The sequence below is a fragment of the Artemia sp. Qi Xiang Cuo genome, chromosome 13 (genome assembly GCF_049724085.1).
Source record: "Artemia sp. Qi Xiang Cuo chromosome 13, ASM4972408v1, whole genome shotgun sequence".
In the NCBI taxonomy this organism is placed as follows: Eukaryota; Metazoa; Arthropoda; class Branchiopoda; order Anostraca; family Artemiidae; genus Artemia; species Artemia sp. Qi Xiang Cuo.
The window spans coordinates 35,645,329-35,658,272 of NC_142806.1; the positions used below are offsets into that span (position 1 = coordinate 35,645,329).

The window sequence follows — 12,944 nt, forward strand, 5'->3', positions numbered from 1 at the left end:
TTTTTTTAGTTCTTTAATTACAATTTCTATTGCTGATAGGGAATAAATCAGCACATTAGCCAGAAAGTAATGTAAAATACCATCTTAGATATTGGCAAGTATTTGTTTGTTAGATCTTCTTTAATTCCCTTTTTTATTTAATTCTCCGACATACCAGAGAACTAAGGAAAATATCTTTCTTGTCAAGCAAGAGACTGAGAACAAAAAATTTCGTCAACAAAAGCGCATGATTTCGGAATATGGAGCCGAAATCTGCCAATGAAGACAGAATCCTACCAATTTTGAGTTCTTGTATTCTGAAAAGCAAAATTCACACTATCTGGTAACATCGTCTCTGAGCTTTTTTTTTTTTTTTTTTTTTTTACTTATCCCTGCAAGATATAATTTACCTTGAATCTCGAACTCCACCCAAAAAATATACAGCAGAAATGAAATGGGCCGATGGTGCATTTTCGCTTCTCTTGGTGCGCTATCTAAAGTCAGGCACTTGGTATCACTGTTCATGCATACTATTTAAAATATTCTTACAATCTGCTTTAGTGCTTGCCAAGGGTGAACTGGTATAAATATCCAATATCACCCTGCTTGACCAGGAAAAAAAGAAGAAGGAATAGTTAGTGTTCAAGAAATAACCCATTTCTTAAGCAGAAAGAAAGAGGGTTATTGTTATATAAATGGCTAGAGATAAAGATAGGTAAGGTTTTGAAGACTATAGGCCTATTGCTAGTCTGTTTAGGCTGTTTTAGTCAGAGTTTTTTCTTCACGTATTTAATAGGGATATCCACCACCAACTAATATAAAACAGTGTATTTTATGTATAGAGGAAAACTCAATAGCCTAGCAAAAAGTTATATAGCCTAGGCCTATAGGCTAGAAATTTTTTTAGAGCCAACTAGGTGTCTAATATGAATGATAGTTTATTTATAAAATGTTTCAATTAACCAACTAGTCAGCCATCAATAGAGTTTTATATACACTAGCCTATAGAATTAGCTAACTAGGCCTAGTTGGCTATTAAGATCCCACTTACATTAAAACAAGTTTAAATTAGCCAACTATCAATAGACTTCTTAGTTAAGGTTTATATTAACACGCTAATCAGGCAAAAAAAAAAAAAAACCACTAGCATCAGAATTTCATCCTGAATCCATATAGCCTATGACACTCATTTCTGTCACAAATTCTTTTCAAAATTATTTCGGTAAAATTCTACTTTAGTTACTTTTGGCTATCTTGGAAAGGGGTTGGGTTAGGAAAATGAAACTTTCAGGGATGGATGTACATGCTAAGGTTTGTCCCGGGAAGGTACTTTGAAGTAGCTACCTCCACTCATCCCCCCTCTATATAATGGTAAATTACTGCACATTACTAGTTGTTTTTAACTCATATTTCATCCTATATTACTATCATAAATATAAATCACTGCTTACCTTACACAACTTCTGCTTTTAACCTTGTTCATTAAAATATATATCCAAAATCCTATTTAAATCCTAAGCCCTTTAATTTTCAACCCATGCCCACTTTCTTTATGGTATATGAAACCAGGTTTGTTGTGATGTCACACTTGCCTTATCAGAAATCCTTACCCTTAAGGGTAGCAGGCACATGCCAAACAACTCTGTTGATAAGACCATTTAAACTGTATTAATTAAGGAAAGGATTTGACAACAGAGACCAGTAAAAATAACCTAATCCTTTTTAGAGGACAAATTATGTCATGGGAAGATGTTTTTGAAATTCCCCTTCCACCCAAACTTAAAATTTTCTAAAATTCTACTTTAGAAGCTTTTAAAATATTTCTAAAGTACTAAAAGATAGAGTGCTAAAAACATCAGAATCGACTTCAGAGGACACATTATATCACGGGAAAAGGTTTTTGAAATCACCCTTCCCCCCAACTCAAAATTTTCCAAAATTCTATTTTAAAAGCTTTTAAAATATTTCTAAAGTTCTAACAGATACAGTGCTAAAAACATCAGAATCGACTTCAGAGGACACATTATATCACGGGAAGATGTTTTTGAAATCCCCCTCCCCCAAACTCAAAATTTTTCAAAATTCTTCTTTAGAAGCTTTTAAAATATTTTAAATATTTCTAAAGCGGTACGACATAGAGCGCTACAGACATCAGAATCAACTTTAGAGGACAATTTATGTCATGGGAAGATGTTTTTGAAATCCCCCTTCCCCCCAAACTCAAAATTTCCAAAAATTCTATTTTAGAAGCTTTTTAAATATTTCTAAAGAACTACTAGATAGAGTGCTAAAAACATCAAAATCGACTTCAGAGGACACGTTATATCACGGGAAGAGGTTTTTGAAATCACCCGTCACCCCAAACTCAAAATTTTCTAAAATTCTACTTTAGTAGCTTTTAAAATATTTCTAAAGTACTAACAGATACAGTGCTACAAACATCAGAATCAACTTCAGAGGACACGTTATATCACAGGAAGATGTTTTTAAAATCCCCCTTCACCCAGACCTCAAAGTTTTCCAAAATTTTACTTTTGAAGCTTTTTAAAAATTTCTAAAGCACTAAGACACAGAGTGCTAAAAACATCCGAATTAACTTCAGAGGACACGTTATATCACGGGAAGAGGTTTTTAAAATCCCCCTTCCCCCAAACTCAAAAATTTACAAAATTTTACTTTCAAAGCTTTTTTACATATTTCTAAAGCGCTAAAAGAAACAGTGCTAAAAACATCAGAATCGACTTCAGAGGATACGTTATATCACGGGAAGAGGCTTTTAAAATCCCCTTCCCCCCAAACTCAAAATTTTCTGAAATTATAATTTAGGAGCTTTTTAAATATTTCTGAAGCGCTAAGACATACAGTGCTAAAAACCGCAGAATCGACTTCAGATGACACGTTATATCACGGGAAGAAGTTTTTGAAATCACCCCGCCCCCCCAGCTCAAAATTTTTCAAAATTATACTGGATAATATTTTTAAATTTTTAAAATATTTCTAAATAGATACGAGATATATAGATCCACAAATCAGAATAAACTAGAGATTAAAAAATATTTCATGGGAAGATGTTTTTTAAATCCCCTTTCCCCAAAAACTCAAAAATTTCCAACATTTTACTTTAGAAACTTTTTTAAATATTTCTAAAGCGCTATGACATAGAGCGCTACAAACATCAGAATCAACTTTAGCGGACAAATTATATTATGGGAAGATGTTTTTGAAATCCCCCTTCCCCCCAAACTCAAAATTTTCTAAAATTTTACTTTAGAAGCTTTTAAAATATTTCTAAAGCACTAATAGAGAGAGAGTTAAAAACATCAGAATCGACTTCAGAGGACACGGTATATCACGGGAAGAGGTTTTGAAAATCCCCCTTCCCCCCAAACTTTATATTTTCTAAAATTCTACTTTAGGAGCTTTTTGAATATCTCTAAAGTGCTAAGACATAGAGCGCTACAAACATCAGAATCATCTTTAGAGGACAAATTATATTATGGGAAGATGTTTTTGAAATCCCCCTTCCCCCCAAACTCAAAATTTTCTAAAAATCTACTTTAGGAGCTTTTTAAATATTTCTAAAGCTCTAATAGATTGAGTGATAAAAACTTCAGAATCAACTTGATAGGACAATTTATTTTATAGGAATAGGTTTTTGAAATCCCACTTCCCCCCAAACTCAAAATTTTCTAAATTTATACTTTAGTAGCTTTTTAATCATTTATAAAGCGTTAAGACATAGAGTGCTACAAATATCAGAATCGAATTCAGAGGACACGTTATATCACGGGAAGAGGTTTTTAAAATCCCCCTTCCACCCAAACTCAAAATTTTCCAAAATTTTACTTTAGAAGCTTTTTTAAATATTTCTAAAGCGCTAAGACATAGAGCGCTAAAAACATCAGAATCAACTTCAGAAGACACTTTGTATCAAAGGAAGAGTTTTTTGAAATCCCCCCGCCCCCCAACCGCTAAATTTTGCCAAGTACTCCGGTATTCGATTGTTAATTATTGTTTATATGTATAATGAGCTCCGACATCCAGCAATACAGACCTCAGAATCAACTTGAGAGGACAAGTTATCTCACGGGAAGATGTTTTTGAAATCCCCCTTCCCCCCAAACTCAAAATTTTCAAAAATTCTACTTTAGGAGCTTTTTAAATATTTCTAAAGCACTAAGACATAGAGTGCTAAAAACATCAGAATCGAATTCAGAGGACACGTTATATCACGGGAAAAGCTTTTAAAATCCCCCTTCCCCCTAAACTCAAAATTTTCTAAAATTATAATTTAGTAACTTTTTAAATATTTCTAAAGAGCTAAAACATAAGAGTGCTAAAAACATCAGAACCAACTTCAGAGGACATGTTATATCATGGGAAGAGGTTTTTAAAATCCTCCTTCCCCCCAAACTCAAAATTTTCTAAAATTCTACTTTAGTAGCTTTTTTAATATTTGTAAAGCTCTAATAGATAGAGTGCTAAAAACATCAGAATCGACTTCAGAGGACACGTTATATCACGGGAAGAGGTTTTTAAAATCCCCCTTCCCCCCAAACTCAAAATTTTCTAAAATTCTACTTTAGGTGCTTTTTAAATAATTCTAAAGTGCTAAGACATAGAGCTCTACAAACATCAGAATCATCTTTAGAGGACAAATTATATTATGGGAAGATGTTTTTGAAATCCCCCTTCCCCCCAAACTCAAAATTTTCTAAAATTCTACTGTAGTAGCTTTTTAATTATTTCTAAAGCTCTAAGAAATAGAGCGCTACAAACATCAGAATCGACTTCAGAGGACAATTTATCTTACGGGAAGATGTTTTTTAAATCCCCCTTCCCCCCAAACTCAAAATTTTCCAAATTTTTACTTTAGAAACTTTTTTAAATATTTCTAAAGCGCTAAGACATAGAGCGCTACAAACCTCAGAATCATCTTTAGAGTACAAATTATATTATGGGAAGATGTTTTTGAAATCCCCCTTCCCCCCAAACTCAAAATTTTCCAAAATTCTAGTTTAGAAGCTTTTAAAATATTTCTAAAGCACTAATATAGATAGAGTGTTAAAAACATCAGAATCGACTTCAGAGGACACGGTATATCACGGGAAGATGTTTTTAAAATCCCCCTTCCCCCCAAACTCGAAATTTTCAAAATTTCTACTTTAGTAGCTTTTTAAATATTTCTAAAGCACTAAGACATAGAGCGCTAAAAACATCAGAATCGACTTCAGAGGACACGTTATATCATGGGAAGAGGTTTTTTAAATCCCCCTTCCCCCCAAACTCAAAATTTTCAAAATTTCTACTTTAGAAGCTTTTTAAATATTTCTAAAGCGCTAAGACATAGAGAGCTACAAAGATCAGAATCATCTTTAGATGACAAATTATATTATGGGAAGAGGTTTTTGAAATCCCCCTTCCCCCCAAACTAAAAATTTTCTAAAATTCTAATTTAGAATCTTTTAAAATATTTAAAATATTTCTAAATCGCTACGACAAAGAGCGCTACAGACATCAGAATCAACTTTAGAGTACAATTTATGTCATGGGAAGATGTTTTTGAAATCCCCCTTCCCCCCAAACTCAAAATTTTCCAAAATTCTACTTTAGAAGCTTTTTAAATATTTATAAAGCACTAATAGATAGAGTGCTAAAAACATCAGAATCGACTTCAGAGGACACGTTATATCACGGGAAGAGGTTTTTGAAATCACCCTTCCCCCAAACTCAAAATTTTCTAAAATTCTACTTTAGGAGCTTTTTAAATATTTCCAAAGCACTAATAGATAGAGCGCTACAAATATCGGAATCGACTTCAGAGGACAAATTATGTTATGGGAAGATGTTTTTGAAATCCCCCTTCCCCCAAACTCAAAATTTTCCAAAATTTTACTTTTAAAGTTTTTTTTAAATATTTCTAAAGCGCTAAGACATAGAGTGCTACAAACATCAGAATCAACTGTAGAGGATAAAGTATGTTATGGGAAGATGTTTGTGAAATCCCCCTTCCCCCCAAACTCAAAATTTTCTAAAATTCTACTTTAGGAGCTTTTTAAATATTTCTAAAGTACTAAGACATAGAGCGCTAAAAACATCAGAATCGACTTCAGAGGACACGTTATATCACGGGAAGAGGTTTTTAAAATCCCCCGTCCCCCCAAACTCAAAATTATCCAAATTTTTACTTTAGAAGCTTTTTTAAATATTTCTAAAGCGCTAAGACATAGAGCGCTACAAACATCAGAATCAACTGTAGAGGATAAATTATGTTATGGGAAGATGTTTTTGAAATCCCCCTTCCCCCCAAACTCAAATTTTTCCAAAATTTTACTTTAGAAGTTTTTTAAATATTTCTAAAGCGCTAAGACATAGAGCGCTACAAACATCAGAATCAACTTTAGAGGACAATTTATGTTACGGGAAGATGTTTTTTATGTCATGGGAAGATGTTTTTGAAATACCCATTACCCATTGAAATTTTGACAAAACAACATTTTACCTTAATTTTCAGTTATCAGTTTCTTTTTCTCTGGCTTTAGTTCTGAAAATGTAATTTCAGTTATTTGAGCAGAATTTTAAGCCATAGCCTATCAATGTTTTATTTCCAAAATTTAGGAAATGTATTTGCATATATTTAAAACCTTATAAGTTGGGATTGAGCAAAGTTTTGAAGCTGAAAACAATTTTGTTGTACTTCATTTAAACAGAAGATCTATTTTGCAAGGTTCCGTTGATATAACTCACAAATTTTTAAAGGTCATTCAAAGTTTTATAAATCCCCCTTACCCTTCATCCCATTCCCCCTTCATACTCTAAAATCTGTTTGTTAATTTGAAAAGCCTTCTTTTCCAGGGGAGTATTTTTGGGGGGGGAGGGGGGATTTTCCGTGAGGGTATTTCCCGTGGGGGGGGGATATTTTCTGCGGGGAGGTATTTTTCCGGGGGGATTTTCCGGCGGGTATTCGCCAAGAACCACAAATTTGATGGTACGAGTTTTATTAAAATCTTTTACTTTTAGGGGTTGTTTCCCCCTTTTACGAAACTCAGACAAATTTGTTAGACAGGCAATTTATCAACCAGATTTTAGAGTATTATTCTGGTGCAACATGTTGCAACGAAATGGTCAGCTTAGATTAGTATAAGCAGGGGCACCACGAGCAGGTTGCTGACCACCGCCCCCGCCCTCCCCCTCCCCCCCCTATCAAATCTCCTTTCAGCTAAGCTTTGCACCCTCAAAAGAAATTTTGTATGTAAGTTCCAACATTTTTTACATATTTTAAATCACGGATGTAAAAAAGAAAAGCAAAATTTTTCAACATTATAGGATTAAGCTATTTGAATATGTTTTATGTGGTTACCCAACTCAAGATGTAAAGGGGTTTCCAAAAAAAATACTCAAAACGAATATAGATTATTTGGTACTTGTGCATTATAAATAACCCACTGCTATAAACTGTACAAGGAAACCAGACAAACGGGTATTTGTTAGACAAATGGATCGCAAAGCGTGATTTCTTATTGCGTTTACAATATTTAAACTGTTGTTTTTTGGGTTTAGGGAGGGACAAAGGTACCTGGGTTAGGTTACATATTTAATATATGCTATGATTTACCCCCCCTCCACCCCCTAATGTGCAAATATATAGCCCAAATTTTTTTCTAAACTATAATATTTTCATCATTTTTGATTTTATTTCATTAGAAGTACCCAAACTTAACTTCTTTTGTGCTTATTGATGTTTTATTTATAATACAAAAGTACCAAATAATATCGAGTGAAATATGTCCCTCTGCACCAACGCGCCACCGCTCGCGGTACACTTTATTAACTTATCGTTTATTCAATACTGTAGATTGCTACTCTAAAATATTTGTACAAAAATATTTGAATTGCTTTAAGAACAAATGGGGTTAGATACAGTAAATTGCCAAATTTTCTGTTACAACGTTTTAAACATTAATTAGTAAATAATACCCATAAAAAACAAATTAGTTGGGGTTATAAAGCTCCGATATATATTTCATGAAATGGTGCATTCTCGAGGAGATTGAATATTTTTTTGAAATAGTGCTCTGCCAGATATCCTTCCATATGTTCTTCTCTTCTGCCATATCTGGGTATATTGTCTCGAACGTCACGCCAGTGTCTTTCGATGTTTTGTGTGTGAGCACCTGTTGCAGGGTCAACAAAATTTATACTGTGGTTGATGCGTCAATGCTGATAGCCCTGGCTAGCCAGGCACTCGTAGGCCCTCCAACAGTCGCTGATAATTGTTGTCCCTGGCAGGATTCGGTTTTGGATAATTCCCAACAACGTGGCACTACTTCTATCCGGCACAGAAACCATGAATGAATTGCCAGTTCCTCGCTCTATTCCACCAAATACCCATTTACCCTTGACAATCCGACCACTATTATATTTACGCTTCCCAAATTGGGCTTCATCTATCTCAACAATGACTCCTTCTCCTCCCAAAGGAGCGAAGTTTGAATGACATATGTACATACAAACCTCTCTTCAGAACTGGCTCCAATCCACAAAGGTTTGTTTACAACAAGTAACATTGTTGATCATGAAATCCTCCCTTGGAGGCGGTATTTGAAGCCAAATCATCAAAAAAGGGAAATTTTCTAGCTCAGAAAGGTGTGAACGAGCCATCCATGTTTTGTTATAGATCGATTTTGAAAAATTACACTAAACCTGAGAATATTCACGGCCACCTTGGATAGGTATAAGCCTAGACTTCTGGCAACGGAACGAATTTCTATATTTTACGCAAATCTGGCCAACAAATATCGCAATTCCTGCTTCTCAATAACATGCCATGGTTATAATACAACCCTAAGACTGCCTCAACAGTAGAAAATTGAACGATACCACCACAGAAATTTATTTCACAAAAATTGCAAGACATATCTCAGTAATTGTCATTTACTGACTGAAGCTGTAACTCATATCTATTGCGGCTTTAATTAATTGTTTCATTCTTAAACGGCGGGAATAGTCGAACAAAGATAACAGTGAATTAGGTTATAAATATATTGGAAAGATAGGTCAACTTAGTATGCGTTTTTCCTGCATTTGAAATAGTCGCTTCTTAACAGATGTAGATATCCTAGTCGATTCTGATGTTTTTAGCGCTCTATCTATTAGTGGTTTAGAAATATTTTAAAAGCTTCTAAATTAGAATTTAAGAAAATTTTGAGTTTGGGGGGAAGGGGGATTTAAAAAACATATTCCCATAACATAATTTGTCCTCTAAAGTTGATTCTGATGTTTGTAGCGCTCTATGTCTTAGCACTTTAGAAATATTTTAAAAAGCTTCGAAAGTAGAATTTTAGAAAATTTCGAGTTTGGGGGAAGGGGGATTTTCCAAACCTCTGTCCCGTGATATACCGTGTCCCCTGAAGTCGATTCTGATGTTTTTAGCACTCTATGTATTAGCGCTTTAGAAATATTTAAAAAGCTTCTAAACTAGAATTTTAGAAAATTTTGAGTTTGGGGGGAAGGGGATTTCAAAAACATCTTCCCATAATATAATTTGTCCTCTAAAGTTGATTCTGATGTTTGTAGCGCTCTATGTCTTAGTGCTTTAGAGATACTTAAAAAAGCTTCTAAAGTAAAAATTTGGAAAATTTCGAGTTTGGGGGGAAGGGGGATTTTAAAAACCTCTTCCCGTGATATGATGTGTCCTCTGAAGTCGATTCTGATGTTTTTAGCGCTCTATGTCTTAGTGCTTTAGAAATATTTAAAAAGCTCCTAAAGTAGAATTTTAGAAAATTTTGAGTTTGTCCTCTAAAGATGATTCTGATGTTTGTAGCGCTCTATGTCTTAGCGCTTTAGAAATATTTAAAAAGCTCCTAAAGTAGAATTTTATAAAATTTCGAGTTTTGGGGGAAGGGGGATTTTCAAAACCTCTTCCCATGATATACCGTGTCCTCTGAAGTCGATTCTGATGTTTTTAACACTCTATCTATTAGTGTTTTAGAAATATTTTAAAAGCTTCTAAAGTATAATTTCGGAAAATTTTGATTTTTGGGGGAAGGGGGATTTCAAAAACATCTTCCCATAATATAATTTGTCCTCTAAAGATGATTCAGATGTTTGTAGCGCTCTATGTCTTAGCGCTTTAGAAATATTTAAAAAAGTTTCTAAAGTAAAAATTTGGAAAATTTTGAGTTTGGGGGGAAAGGGGATTTCAAAAACATCTTCCCGTGACATAACGTGTCCTCTAAAGTTGATTCTGATGTCTGTAGCGCTCTATGTCGTAGCGCTTTAGAAATATTTAAAATATTTTAAAAGCTTCTAAAGTAGAATTTTGGAAAATTTTGAGTTTGGGGGGAAGGGGGATTTCAAAAACATCTTCCCATTATATAATTTGTCCTCTAAAGATCGATTCTGATGTTTGTAGCGCTCTATGTCTATTAGCGCTTTAGAAATATTTAAAAAGTTTCTAAAGTAAAAATTTGGAAAATTTTGAGTTTGGGGGGAAGGGGGATTTTAAAAACCTCTTCCCGTGATAATAACGTGTCCTCTGAAGTCGATTCTGATGTTTTTAGCGCTCTATGTCTTAGTGCTTTAGAAATATTTAAAAAGCTCCTAAAGTAGAATTTTAGAAAATTTCGAGTTTGGGGGGAAGGGGGATTTTCAAAACCTCTTCCCGTGATATACCGTGTCCTCTGAAGTCGATTCTGATGTTTTTAACACTCTATCTATATTAGTGCTTTAGGAATATCTACAAAGCTTATAAACTAGAATTTTATAAATGTTGTAGTGATGGTGGACGGAGGATTTAAAAAACATCTTCCCACAATATAAGGTGTCACCTCAAAATAATTGAGGTGTTTGTAGTGCTCTATGTCTTAGCGCTTTAGAAATATATTAACAAGCTTATAAAGTAGAAATTTTGGAAATTTTGAGTTTCGGGGGGTAGGGTATTTACAATACCTCTTCTCATGATGTAGTGTATCCTCTGAAGTAAATTCTAATTTTTTTAGCGCTCTATGTCTTAGGAATTTAGAAATATTGAAAAATCTCCTAAAGCAGAATTTTTGAAAATTTTGAGTTTGGGGAGAAGGAGGATTTCAAAACATCTTTCCATAACATAATTTGTCCTCTGAAGTCGATTCTGATGTTTTTAGCACTCTATCTATTAGTGCTTTAGAAATATTTTAAAAGCTTCTAAAGTAGAATTTTAGAAAATTTTGAGTTTGGGGGGAAAGGGGATTTCAAAAACATCTTCCCATAATATAATTTGTCCTCTAAAGATGATTCTGATGTTTGTTGCGCTCTATGTCTTAGCGCTTTAGAAATATTTAAAAAGCTCCTAAAGTAGAATTTTAGAAAATTTCGAGTTTGGGGGAAGGGGGATTTTCAAAACCTCTTCCCGTGATATAACGTGTGTCCTCTGAAGTCGATTCTGATGTTTTTAACTCTCTATCTATTAGTGCTTTAGAAATATTTTAAAAGCTTCTAAAGTAGAATTTTTGAAAATTTTGAGTTTGGGGGGAAAGAGGATTTCAAAAACATCTTCCCATAACATAATTTGTCCTCTAAAGATGATTCTGATGTTTGTAGCGCTCTATGTCTTAGCGCTTTATAAATATTTAAAAAAGCTTCTAAAGTATAATTTTTGAAAATTTTGAGTTTGGGGGAACGGTGGATTTTAAAAACATCTTCCCTTAATATAAATTGTCCTCTGAAGTTGATTCTGATGTTTTTAGTGCTCCATGTCTTAGTGCTTTAGAAATATTTAAAAAGCTCCTAAAGTAGAATTTAAGAAAATTTTGAGTTTGGGGGGAAGGGGGATTTCAAAAACATCTTCCCATAATATAATTTGTCCTCTAAAGATGATTCTGATGTTTGTAGCGCTCTATGTCTTAGCACTTTAGAATTATTTAAAAAGCACCTAAAGTAGAATTTTAGAAAATTTTGAGTTTGGGGGGAAGGGGGATTTAAAAAACATCTTCCCATAATAAAAATTGTCCTCTAAAGTCGATTCTGATATTTTTAGAACTCTATCTATTAGAGCTTTAGAAATATTTTAAAAGCTTCTAAAGTAGAATTTTGGAAAATTTTGAGTTTGGGGGGGAGGAGGATTTTAAAAACCTCTTCCCGTGATATAACGTGTCCTCTGAAGTCGATTCTGATGTTTTTAGCACTCTATGTTTTAGCGCTTTAGAAATATTTAAAAAGTTCCTAAAGTAGAATTTTAGAAAATTTTGAGTTTAGGGGGAAGGGGGATTTCAAAAGCATCTTCCCGTAATATAACGTGTCCTCTGAAGTCGATTCTGATGTTTTTAGCAATGTATCTTTTAGCGCTTTAGAAATATGTAAAAAAATCTTTGAAAGTAAAATTTTGGAAAATTTTGAGTTTGGGGGAAGGGGGATTTTAAAAACCTCTTCCCGTGATATAACGTGTCCTCTGAAGTCGATTCTGATGTTTTTAGCACTCTATGTCTTAGCGCTTTGAGTTTGGGTAAAAATTTTGAGTTTGGGGGGAAGGGGGATTTTTAAAACCTCTTCCCGTGATATAACGTGTCCTCTGAAGTCGATTCTGATGTTTTTAGCACTCTATCTATTAGTGCTTTAGAAATATTTTAAAAGCTTCTAAAGTAGAATTTTAGAAAATTTTTAGTTTGGGGGGAAGGGTTATTTCCAAAAACCTCTTCCCGTGATATAACGTGTCCTCTGAAGTCGATTCTGATGTTTTTAGCACTCTATCTATTGGTGCTTTAGAAATATTTAAAAAGCTTCTAAAGTAGAATTTTGGAAAATTTTGAGTTTGGGGGGAAGGGGGATTTCAAAAACATCTTCCCATGACATAAATTGTCCTCTAAAGTTGATTCTGATGTCTGTAGCGCTCTATGTTGTAGTGCTTTAGAAATATTTAAAATATTTTAAAAGCTTCTAAAGTAGAATTTTGAAAAATTTTAAGTTTGGGTGGAAGGGGAATTTCAAAA

General features: G+C 33.7%; 1 protein-coding gene across 1 annotated transcript in view; it reads left to right on the forward strand.

Annotated features, from left to right (window-relative positions):
- Positions 1 to 504: 504 nt before the first annotated feature.
- Prp5 (pre-mRNA processing factor 5) overlaps positions 505 to 12,944 on the forward strand; it is a 186,667-nt gene continuing 174,227 nt past the window's right edge. The window contains exon 1 of the mRNA XM_089099124.1: positions 505 to 694. Coding sequence (XP_088955250.1) covers positions 675 to 694 — 20 coding nt within the window. The 5' untranslated portion in view covers positions 505 to 674. The remainder of the gene's footprint in view (positions 695 to 12,944) is intronic.